This window comes from Oncorhynchus keta, chromosome 6 (genome assembly GCF_023373465.1).
Source record: "Oncorhynchus keta strain PuntledgeMale-10-30-2019 chromosome 6, Oket_V2, whole genome shotgun sequence".
In the NCBI taxonomy this organism is placed as follows: domain Eukaryota; kingdom Metazoa; phylum Chordata; class Actinopteri; order Salmoniformes; family Salmonidae; genus Oncorhynchus; species Oncorhynchus keta.
The window spans coordinates 221,849-235,000 of record NC_068426.1 but is presented as its reverse complement, the minus strand read 5'-3'; the positions used below and the strand labels follow the sequence as shown (position 1 = coordinate 235,000).

Below are 13,152 nucleotides of genomic sequence, written 5' to 3'. Positions count from 1 at the left end.
ACACACACACACACATACACACACATATACATATACACACACACACACGCATACACACACATATACACACACACACACACGCATACACACACATATACATATACACACACACACACACGCATACACACACACACATACACACACACACACACACACGCATACACACACATATACATATACACACACACACACGCATACACACACATATACATATACACACACACACACGCATACACACACATATACATATACACACACACACACACGCATACACACACATATACATATACACACACACACACACACATATATATATACACACATATACACACACACACACACGCATACACACACATATACATATACATATACACATACACACACATATACATATACACATAATATAATAATAATATAATATAATATATGCCATTTATCAGACGCTTTTATCCAAAGCGACTTACAGTCATGTGTGCATACATTCTACGTATGGGTGGTCCCGGGAATCGAACCCACTACCCTGGCGTTACAAGCGCCATGCTCTACCAACTGAGCTACAGAAGGACCACATACACATACACACACATATATATACACACACATACACACACACACACACGCATACACACACATATACATATACACATACACACACACACATACACACACATATACATATACACACACACACACATACACACACACACACACACACACATATACACATACACACACATATATATATACACACACATATACACACACACACGCATACACACACATATACACACACACACGCATACACACACATATACATATACACACACATATATATACACACACATATACACACACACACATACACACACATATACACACACACACACGCATACACACACATACACACAAGCGCGCATCTTTAAAGGCATCTTTAAACTTTGCGTTCGAGGTTTCTTTTTACAGTCTGGCTCGTTCAGGGCGCATTCACAGCCATATAAGGAGACAATGGAAAACAGCGCCTCAAACATTTGGCTCACTTCCTGTTTGAAGTTTCATCTTGGTTTCGCCTGTAGCATCAGTTCACAGATAATATCTTTGCAGTTTTGGATACGTCAGAGTGTTTTCTTTCCAAAGCCGAGTCGAGCATCTTTTCGTGACAAAATATCTTATTTAAAACGGGAACGTTTTTTCATCAAAAAATGAAATACTGCCCCTAGTGTTCCAAGAGGTTAAACGGCATGATCATTACACAGGTGCACCTTGTGCTGGGGACAGCCTATAACATTTATCTTTTGGTCCACTAGTAAATAAAAAATCTACCAGCCACTCAGATTCTTTTCAACAGTCCTAATATTTTTTTCAGAGCTAAAATGACAAAAAAATTATAATAATAACTATGAGCTTTGTAATGTCTCTAAAACAATAAATGAATTATTAGGAAGAGGTAATGTGGTATATTGGTAAATTCTTTAATTGTTTGTGACCGGAGTCTTTTACCCAAAATATCAAAAGATGAGACAAATGTTCACCTGCCCCTTTAAGGGCAGGAGGTTACCGTGGTAACGCGTCATGTTTACAAGCGTTACCTTGTCTTCCCGAGCAACTCAAATATAGAAAAACAACCTAGCTTGAACAAAACAATTTATTTATAAAATACAACGACACAAAGTCTCACTTCGGTTGACTTTCCTTTCAAGTACATTTAAGCGAACTTTTATGCTTGTGCGCAGCGCTTCTACAAATGACTATTTCCCTCAGTACTTCCACGTGCGAACAGCCCCGAGCCAGGCAGTGTTGCAGCGCGAGGTGGTTATATAGGATTCATAGTTGTTTTGATTCATTTACCAGCTATGAAACAAAATGGCAGAAATACTTTGAAAACAGCTACTGCAGTATTTATTTTACTATAAATGTGATCATACTTGACTTTTTATTCACAAATGCGAATTAAATGCTCACTCTGTAGAGCCCTGACCACCTGCCAACATGGCTGCTGAAATAGACACCAATGCCAAAATCTGCCTGTATTTTGGCAGGTTGTGGTGTTCATTTTAGGCCCTGGATGGGAACAATAAAAGGCCACTCTGAAATATGTAGTTTTGTCACACAACACCACATCCGGCTTCTTCACCCATTGGGGGTTGTCTGAGACCAGCCACCCAGACAGCTAATGAAACTGTGGGTTTGTCTGAGACCAGCCACCCAGACAGCTGATGAAACTGTGGGTTTGTCTGAGACCAGCCACCCAGACAGCTGATGACACTGTGGGTTTGTCTGAGACCAGCCACCCAGACAGCTGATGAAACTGTGGGTTTGTCTGAGACCAGCCACCCAGACAGCTGATGAAACTGTGGGTTTGTCTGAGACCAGCCACCCAGACAGCTGGTGAAACTGTGGGTTTGTCTGAGACCAGCTACCCGGACAGCTGATGAAACTGTGGGTTTGTCTGAGACCAGCCACCCAGACAGCTGATGAAACTGTGGGTTTGTCTGAGACCAGCCACCCGGACAGCTGATGAAACTGTGGGTTTGTCTGAGACCAGCCACCCAGACAGCTGATGAAACTGTGGGTTTGTCTGAGACCAGCCACCCGGACAGCTGATGAAACTGTGGGTTTGTCTGAGACCAGCCACCCGGACAGCTGATGAAACTGTGGGTTTGTCTGAGACCAGCCACCCGGACAGCTGATGAAACTGTGGGTTTGTCTGAGACCAGCCACCCGGACAGCTGATGAAACTGTGGGTTTGTCTGAGACCAGCCATCCGGACAGCTGATGAAACTGTGGGTTTGTCTGAGACCAGCCACCCAGACAGCTGATGAAACTGTGGGTTTGTCTGAGACCAGCCACCCAGACAGCTGATGACACTGTGGGTTTGTCTGAGACCAGCCACCCAGACAGCTGATGACACTGTGGGTTTTCACAACTGAATAATTTCTGCACCGACTGTCAGAAACCGTCTCAGGGAAGCTCATCTGCGTGCTCGTCATCCTCACCAGGGTCTTGATCTGACTGCAGTTCGATGTCGTAACCAACTTCAATGGGAAAATGCTCGCCTTCGATGGCCACTGGCACGCTGGAGAAGTGTGCTCCTCAGGGATGAATTCTGGTTTTCAACTGTACCGGGATATTGGCGGGAACTGGAACATGCTGTCAGACAGTGTGTGCCCCGTGGTGGGGTTATGGTTTGGGCATAAACTATGGACAACGAAAACAATTGCATTTTACCAATGGCACATTTGAATGCACAGTGATGCCGTGACGAGATCCCGAGGCTCATTGTGCCATTCTTCCTCCTCCATCACCTCATGTTTCAGCATGATAACGCACGGTCCCATGTCGCTAGGATATGTAGACAATTCCTGAAAGCTGAAAATGTCCCAGTTCTTCCATGGCCTGCATACTCATTAGACATGTCCCCCATTGAGCATGTTTGGGATGCTCTGGATCGACGTGTATGACACCGTGTTCCAGTTCCAATATCCAGCAACTTCACACAGCCATTGAAGAGGAGTGGGACAACATTCCACAGGCCACAATCAACAGCCTGATCAACTCTATGTGAAGGAGATGTGTTGCGCTGCTTGAGGCAAATGGTGGATCACACCAGATACTGATTGGTGTTCTGATCCACACCAGATACTGACTGGTTTTCTGATCCACACCAGATACTGACTGGTTTTCTGATCCACACCAGATACTGACTGGTGTTCTGATCCACACCAGATACTGACTGGTGTTCTGATCCACACCAGATACTGACTGGTGTTCTGATCCACACCAGATACTGACTGGTGTTCTGATCCACACCAGATACTGACTGGTGTTCTGATCCACACCAGATACTGACTGGTGTTCTGATCCACACCAGATACTGACTGGTGTTCTGATCCACACCAGATACTGACTGGTGTTCTGATCCACACCAGATACTGACTGGTGTTCTGATCCACACCAGATACTGACTGGCTTTCTGATCCACACCAGATACTGACTGGTGTTCTGATCCACACCAGATACTGACTGGTGTTCTGATCCACACCAGATACTGACTGGTGTTCTGATCCACACCAGATACTGACTGGTGTTCTGATCCACACCAGATACTGACTGGTGTTCTGATCCACACCAGATACTGACTGGTGTTCTGATCCACACCAGATACTGACTGGTGTTCTGATCCACACCAGATACTGACTGGTGTTCTGATCCACACCAGATACTGACTGGTGTTCTGATCCACACCAGATACTGACTGGTGTTCTGATCCACACCAGATACTGACTGTGTTTCTGATCCCCACCAGATACTGACTGGTGTTCTGATCCACACCAGATACTGACTGGTGTTCTGATCCACACCAGATACTGACTGGTGTTCGGATCCACACCAGATACTGACTGTGTTTCTGATCCCCTACCTTTAAAATAATTGAAGGTATATTTGACTGATGCGTATTTGTATTCCCAGTCGTGGGAAATCCATAGATTAGGGCCTAGTTCATTTAGTTAATTCCTAACTGTAGCTCAGTAAAATCTTTGAAATTGTTGCGTTTTTATATTTTTGTTCAGTGTTACTTTTTTTTATAAACTTACCTCCCTATCTTTATTATTCTCTCCCCTCTTTTCCCGCTTCTCTCTACTCCTCTCTCCTTCTCTCTCCTCCTCTCTTTTTCTCCTCCTCTTTCCCCTTTTCCCCCTTCTTTCTCATCCTCTCCTTCTCTCTACTCCTCTCCTTCTCTCTCCTCCTCTCTCCTTCTCTCTCCTCCTCTCTCCTTCTCTCTCCTCCTCTCTCATCCTCTCCTCTCTCATCCTCTCCTCCTCTCTCCTCTCTACTCCTCTCTCCTTCTCTCTTGTCCTCTCTCCTTCTCTCTCCTTCTTTCTCATCCTCTCCTCCTCTCTACTCCTCTCCTCTCTCGTCCTTTCTCCTCCTCTCTACTCCTCCTCTCTCGTCCTTTCTCCTTCTCTCTACTCCACTCTCGTCCTCTCTCCTTCTCTCTCCTCTCTCATCCTCTCCTCTCTCATCCTCTCCTCCTCTCTCCTCTCTACTCCTCTCTCCTTCTCTCTTGTCCTCTCTCCTTCTCTCTCCTTCTTTCTCATCCTCTCCTCCTCTCTACTCCTCTCCTCTCTCGTCCTTTCTCCTCCTCTCTACTCCTCTCCTCTCTCATCCTTTCTGCTTCTCTCTACTCCACTCTCGTCCTCTCCTTCTCTCTCCTCTCTTCCTCTCTCGTCCTTTCTCCTTCTCTCTACTCCTCTCCTCTCGTCCTCTCCTCTCTACTCCTCTCTCGTCCTTTCTCCTTCTCTCTACTCCTCTCTCGTCCTTTCTCTTTCTCCTTCTCTCTACTCCTCTCTCGTCCTTTCTCCTTCTCTCTACTCTCTCGTCCTCTCCTCTCTCCATTCTTTCCCCCCTTCTTTCTCGTCCTCTCTCCTTCTCTCTCGTCCTCTCTACTCCTCTCCTCTCTCATCCTTTCTCCTTCTCTCTACTCCACTCTCGTCCTCTCCTTCTCTCTCCTCTCGTCCTCTCTCGTCCTCTCTCGTCCTTTCTCCTTCTCTCTACTCCTCTCCTCTCGTCCTCTCCTCTCTACTCCTCTCTCGTCCTCTCCTCTCTCCATTCTTACCCCCCTTCTTTCTCGTCCTCTCCTAGCTGCTGTCTCCAGAGGATTTGGTGAATGCCTGTAAGATGTTTGAGTCGCTGAAGCAACCACTGAGGTCAGTGTGTGTGTGTGTGTGTGTGTGTGTGTGTGTGTGTGTGTGTGTGTGTGTGTGTGTGTGTGTGTGTGTGTGTGTGTGTGTGTGTGTGTGTGTGTGTGTGTGTGTGTGTGTGTGTGTGTGTGTGTGTGTGTGTGTGTCATAGAGGAATCGGCCGAGCTCTTCCTGTTTGACTTCCTGTTGTTGGAGGCAGTTTCCTGTGGCCGTGTCACTTCCTGCCCCTTCCCAGAGATTCAAAAGAAAACAGAGAACTCAGACCCAGGCCACTTTCCAATTGTTTTCCTATTTCCTATATAGTGCACTACTTTTGACCAGGGCCCATAGGGTTGTTTTCAAAAGTAGTGCACTATATAGGGAATGGGGTGCTGTTTGGGACTCATTCCTGGTCCTTCTACTTACTTGCTTAAAATGAAAACCTACTGACTCTGTGTTAGAGCAACAGGAAAACCATTGTAGTGGAACAACTGTCTACCATGTTCACTGTGTTACTTTACCAACTCTCTGATAAACTTCAGTCTTTTCATTTCCATCATCCCCTTATTTCTCCCACCTTTTTTTATCTTCTCCTCTCCCTCCCTCCGTCCCCCCTCTCCCTTCTTCTCCTCTCTCTCTCTCTCTCTCTCTCTCTCTCTCTCTCTCTCTCTCTCTCTCTCCTTCCCCTTTCACTCTCCCTCTGTCTCCCCCTCTCCCTCCGTCACCCCTCTCTCTCTCTCCAGGTTGCGTATCTTTGACAGTGGTGTGATGGTGGTTCAGCTGCAGTCCCACAGTGAGGAGGAGATGATCTCCTCGGCCCTGGACAACGTAAGAATCACAATCACTTTTATTCACCAAGAACATTTACCCAGAATGACACAGTGAGTTGGTGCTGCTAGTGACAAATTAGAGGAATTGGGCCTGGGGGCTTTCCCACTGTATTCCACCTCACTTGTCCTAGGGCTGCATTCCACCTCACTTGTCCTAGGGCTGCATTCCACTTCACTTGTCCTAGGGCTGCATTCCACCCCACTTGTCCTAGGGCTGTATTCCACTTCACTTGTCCTAGGGCTGCATTCCACCTCACTTGTCCTAGGGCTGCATTCCACCCCACTTGTCCTAGGGCTGCATTCCACCTCACTTGTCCTAGGGCTGTATTCCACCTCACTTGTCCTAGGGCTGCATTCCACCTCACTTGTCCTAGGGCTGCATTCCACCTCACTTGTCCTAGGGCTGCATTCCACCTCACTTGTCCTAGGGCTGCATTCCACCCCACTTGTCCTAGGGCTGCATTCCACCTCACTTGTCCTAGGGCTGCATTCCACCTCACTTGTCCTAGGGCTGCATTCCACCTCACTTGTCCTAGGGCTGCATTCCACCTCACTTGTCCTAGGGCTGCATTCCACCCCACTTGTCCTAGGGCTGCATTCCACCTCACTTGTCCTAGGGCTGCATTCCACCCCACTTGTCCTAGGGCTGCTTTCCACTTCACTTGTCCTAGGGCTGCATTCCACTTCACTTGTCCTAGGGCTGCATTCCACCTCACTTGTCCTAGGGCTGCATTCCACCTCACTTGTCCTAGGGCTGCATTCCACTTCACTTGTCCTAGGGCTGCATTCCACTTCACTTGTCCTAGGGCTGTATTCCACCTCACTTGTCCTAGGGCTGCATTCCACCCCACTTGTCCTAGGGCTGCATTCCACTTCACTTGTCCTAGGGCTGCATTCCACCCCACTTGTCCTAGGGCTGCATTCCACCCCACTTGTCCTAGGGCTGCATTCCACCCCACTTGTCCTAGGGCTGCATTCCACTCCACTTGTCCTAGGTCTGCATTCCACCCCACTTGTCCTAGGGCTGCATTCCACTCCACTTGTCCTAGGGCTGCATTCCACCCCACTTGTCCTAGGGCTGCATTCCACCCCACTTGTCCTAGGGCTGCATTCCACCCCACTTGTCCTAGGGCTGCATTCCACTCCACTTGTCCTAGGGCTGCATTCCACCCCACTTGTCCTAGGGCTGCATTCCACTTCACTTGTCCTAGGGCTGCATTCCACTCCACTTGTCCTAGGGCTGCATTCCACTTCACTTGTCCTAGGGCTGCATTCCACTCCTTGTCCTAGGGCTGCATTCCACTCCACTTGTCCTAGGGCTGCATTCCACTTCACTTGTCCTAGGGCTGCATTCCACTCCACTTGTCCTAGGGCTGCATTCCACTCCTTGTCCTAGGGCTGCATTCCACTCCACTTGTCCTAGGGCTGCATTCCACTCCTTGTCCTAGGGCTGCATTCCACCCCACTTGTCCTAGGGCTGCATTCCACCCCACTTGTCCTAGGGCTGCATTCCACCCCACTTGTCCTAGGGCTGCATTCCACTTCACTTGTCCTAGGGCTGCATTCCACTCCTTGTCCTAGGGCTGCATTCCACTCCTTGTCCTAGGGCTGCATTCCACTCCTTGTCCTAGGGCTGCATTCCACTCCTTGTCCTAGGCTGCATTCCACTCCACTTGTCCTAGGGCTGCATTCCACTCCTTGTCCTAGGGCTGCATTCCACTCCACTTGTCCTAGGGCTGCATTCCACTTCACTTGTCCTAGGGCTGCATTCCACTCCTTGTCCTAGGGCTGCATTCCACTCCTTGTCCTAGGGCTGCATTCCACTCCTTGTCCTAGGGCTGCATTCCACTCCTTGTCCTAGGGCTGCATTCCACTCCTTGTCCTAGGGCTGCATTCCACTCCTTGTCCTAGGGCTGCATTCCACTCCTTGTCCTAGGGCTGCATTCCACCCCACTTGTCCTAGGGCTGCATTCCACCCCACTTGTCCTAGGGCTGCATTCCACTCCACTTGTCCTAGGGCTGCATTCCACTCCACTTGTCCTAGGGCTGCATTCCACCCCACTTGTCCTAGAGCTGCATTCCACTCCTTGTCCTGGGCTGCATTCCACTCCACTTGTCCTAGGGCTGCATTCCACTCCACTTGTCCTAGGGCTGCATTCCACTCCACTTGTCCTAGGGCTGCATTCCACTCCTTGTCCTAGGGCTGCATTCCACTCCACTTGTCCTAGGGCTGCATTCCACTCCACTTGTCCTAGGGCTGCATTCCACTCCACTTGTCCTAGGGCTGCATTCCACCCCACTTGTCCTAGAGCTGCATTCCACATTCCAGAAAACGTTTGACCTCTGTCATTGCCATCAAAGGGTATATAACAAAGTATTGAGAAACATTTGTTATTGACCAAATACTTATTTTCCACCATAATTCGCAAGTAAATAAATGAAAAATCCTACAATGTGATTTTCTGGATTTTTTTTTCTTCATTTTGTCTGTCATAGTTGAAGTGTACCTATGATGAAAATTACAGGCCTCTCTCATCTTTTTAAGTGGGAGAACTTGCCCAATTGGTGGCTGACTAAATACTGTTTCCCCCACTGTATATGTCTGCCCTTCATAAAACCAGACTGAGTTTCATCAATGATTTGGTCAAGACCTTTTTTAAGTCTTTCTGCCATGATGGATGCATGCAGCTTTTCCATCATTGTTCATTAATGTGATTTGGTCTCCAATTTTCTAACATCATAGGAATCTTTGTTTGGTTTGGGTATTACAGAAATAAGGCCTTGTGTCATAGAAACAGGCAGGACCCACTAAAACATGAAATAATAAAACAGTAAATATAACAATATCGTCCTGAAAATATTTATAGAATTCACTAATAAGGCCATCATTCCCTGAAGATTTGTTCTCTTTTAACTTGCTGATACATTTTTTATTAAATTCCATTAATAGAAATGATTTCATCACAAGACTTTTGGAAGTCTTTGTCTATGAATTCTGCATTTCTTCAACAATCATATCAGTCATATCATATATCACATCATATCAGTCATATCATATATCACATCATATCAGTCATATCATATATCACATCATATCAGTCATATCATATATCACATCATATCAGTCATATCAGTCATATCATATATCACATCATATCAGTCATATCAGTCATATCATATATCACATCATATCAGTCATATCATATATCACATCATATCAGTCATATCAGTCATATCATATATCACATCATATCAGTCATATCATATATCAATCATATCAGTCATATCAGTCATATCATATATCACATCATATCAGTCATATCATATATCACATCATATCAGTCATATCATATATCAGTCATATCAGTCATATCATATATCACATCATATCAGTCATATCATATATCACATCATATCAGTCATATCATATATCACATCATATCAGTCATATCATATATCACATCATATCATATCATATATCACATCATATCAGTCATATCAGTCATATCATATATCACATCATATCAGTCATATCATATATCACATCATATCAGTCATATCATATATCACATCATATCAGTCATATCATATATCACATCATATCAGTCATATCAGTCATATCATATATCACATCATATCAGTCATATCATATATCACATCATATCAGTCATATCATATATCACATCATATCAGTCATATCAGTCATATCATATATCACATCATATCAGTCATATCATATATCACATCATATCAGTCATATCATATTAGTCATATCATGTATCATATATTAGTCATATCATGTATCATATATTAGTCATATCATATCAAGCATATCATATTAGTCATATCATGTATCATATATTAGTCATATCATGTATCATATATTAGTCATATCATGTATCATATATTAGTCATATCATATCAAGCATATCATATTAGTCATATCATATATCATATCATATTAGTCATATCATGTATCATATATTTGTAACACTTCAGGTGTCGTAGGTGTGTGGAGTCAAACGCAGGAGACAGTGAGTGCAAAGCTGTGCGTCTTTAATAGCGCCAACGCATCCCAGGGTGCTCACAATAGTATGTCTGCCCCAAACACAGGGAAAGAGAATGTACAACGGAAAAGTAACGACCAGGCACTAACACGTACTTCTAACAACAGAGCTGAAAGTTACACTGCAATAATCCCGCACAACAACCAGGCGGGCCGGCTGTCTAATAAAGACAAACTAATTACTTGATTAATCATGAACAGGTGCTACCACTAAACATACAAGGAGGGAGAGTAAAAAACAATCAGTGGCAGCTAATAGGCCGGTGACGACCATCCGCCTGAAGCGCCAACCGCCCGGGAAGGGGAAACACCCTCGGTCGGACTCGTGACAATATTAGTCATATATCATATTAGTCATATCATGTATCATATATTAGTCATATCATGTATCATATATTAGTCATATCATATCAAGCATATCATATTAGTCATATCATATATCATATCATATTAGTCATATCATGTATCATATTAGCCATATCAATATAACTACTAACTTACATGTGTCACCATGGCTCTATAGTAACTACTAACTTACATGGCTCTATAGTAACTACTAACTTACATGTGTAACCATGGCTCTATAGTAACTACTAACTTACATGGCTCTATAGTAACTACTAACTTACATGTGTAACCATGGCTCTATAGTAACTACTAACTTACATGGCTCTATAGTAACTACTAACTTACATGGCTCTATAGTAACTACTAACTTACATGTGTCACCATGGCTCTATAGTAACTACTAACTTACATGTGTAACCATGGCTCTATAGTAACTACTAACTTACATGTGTAACCATGGCTCTATAGTAACTACTAACTTACATGTGTAACCATGGCTCTATAGTAACTACTAACTTACATGTGTAACCATGGCTCTATAGTAACTACTAACTTATATGTGTCATCATGGCTCTATAGTAACTACTAACTTACATGGCTCTATAGTAACTACTAACTTACATGTGTAACCATGGCTCTATAGTAACTACTAACTTACATGTGTAACCATGGCTCTATAGTAACTACTAACTTACATGTGTAACCATGGCTCTATAGTAACTACTAACTTACATGGCTCTATAGTAACTACTAACTTACATGTGTAACCATGGCTCTATAGTAACTACTAACTTACATGTGTAACCATGGCTCTATAGTAACTACTAACTTACATGTGTAACCATGGCTCTATAGTAACTACTAACTTACATGGCTCTATAGTAACTACTAACTTACATGTGTCACCATGGCTCTATAGTAACTACTAACTTACATGGCTCTATAGTAACTACTAACTTACATGGCTCTATAGTAACTACTAACTTACATGTGTCACCATGGCTCTATAGTAACTACTAACTTACATGTGTAACCATGGCTCTATAGTAACTACTAACTTACATGTGTAACCATGGCTCTATAGTAACTACTAACTTACATGTGTAACCATGGCTCTATAATAACTACTAACTTACATGTGTAACCATGGCTCTATAGTAACTACTAACTTACATGTGTAACCATGGCTCTATAGTAACTACTAACTTACATGTGTAACCATGGCTCTATAGTAACTACTAACTTACATGTGTAACCATGGCTCTATAGTAACTACTAACTTACATGTGTCACCATGGCTCTATAGTAACTACTAACTTACATGTCTCTATAGTAACTACTAACTTACATGGCTCTATAGTAACTACTAACTTACATGTGTAACCATGGCTCTATAGTAACTACTAACTTACATGTCTCTATAGTAACTACTAACTTACATGTGTAACCATGGCTCTATAGTAACTACTAACTTACATGTGTCACCATGGCTCTATAGTAACTACTAACTTACATGGCTCTATAGTAACTACTAACTTACATGTGTCACCATGGCTCTATAGTAACTACTAACTTACATGTGTAACCATGGCTCTATAGTAACTACTAACTTACATGGCTCTATAGTAACTACTAACTTACATGTGTAACCATGGCTCTATAGTAACTACTAACTTACATGGCTCTATAGTAACTACTAACTTACATGACTCTATAGTAACTACTAACTTACATGGCTCTATAGTAACTACTAACTTACATGTGTAACCATGGCTCTACAGTAACTACTAACTTACATGTGTAACCATGGCTCTATAGTAACTACTAACTTACATGGCTCTATAGTAACTACTAACTTACATGGCTCTATAGTAACTACTAACTTACATGGCTCTATAGTAACTACTAACTTACATGTGTCACCATGGCTCTATAGTAACTACTAACTTACATGTGCCACCATGGCTCTATAGTAACTACTAACTTACATGGCTCTATAGTAACTACTAACTTACATGTGTAACCATGGCTCTACAGTAACTACTAACTTACATGTGTAACCATGGCTCTATAGTAACTACTAACTTACATGGCTCTATAGTAACTACTAACTTACATGGCTCTATAGTAACTACTAACTTACATGGCTCTATAGTAACTACTAACTTACATGTGTCACCATGGCTCTATAGTAACTACTAACTTACATGGCTCTATAGTAACTACTAAC

General features: G+C 43.6%; 1 protein-coding gene across 1 annotated transcript in view; it reads left to right on the top strand.

Moving 5' to 3' along the window:
• vps36 (vacuolar protein sorting 36 homolog) overlaps positions 1–13,152 on the top strand; it is a 69,919-nt gene that overhangs the window by 50,511 nt on the left and 6,256 nt on the right. Inside the window, exons 11-12 of the mRNA XM_052520094.1 lie at positions 5,641–5,705; positions 6,422–6,506. Coding sequence (XP_052376054.1) covers positions 5,641–5,705; positions 6,422–6,506 — 150 coding nt within the window. The remainder of the gene's footprint in view (positions 1–5,640; positions 5,706–6,421; positions 6,507–13,152) is intronic.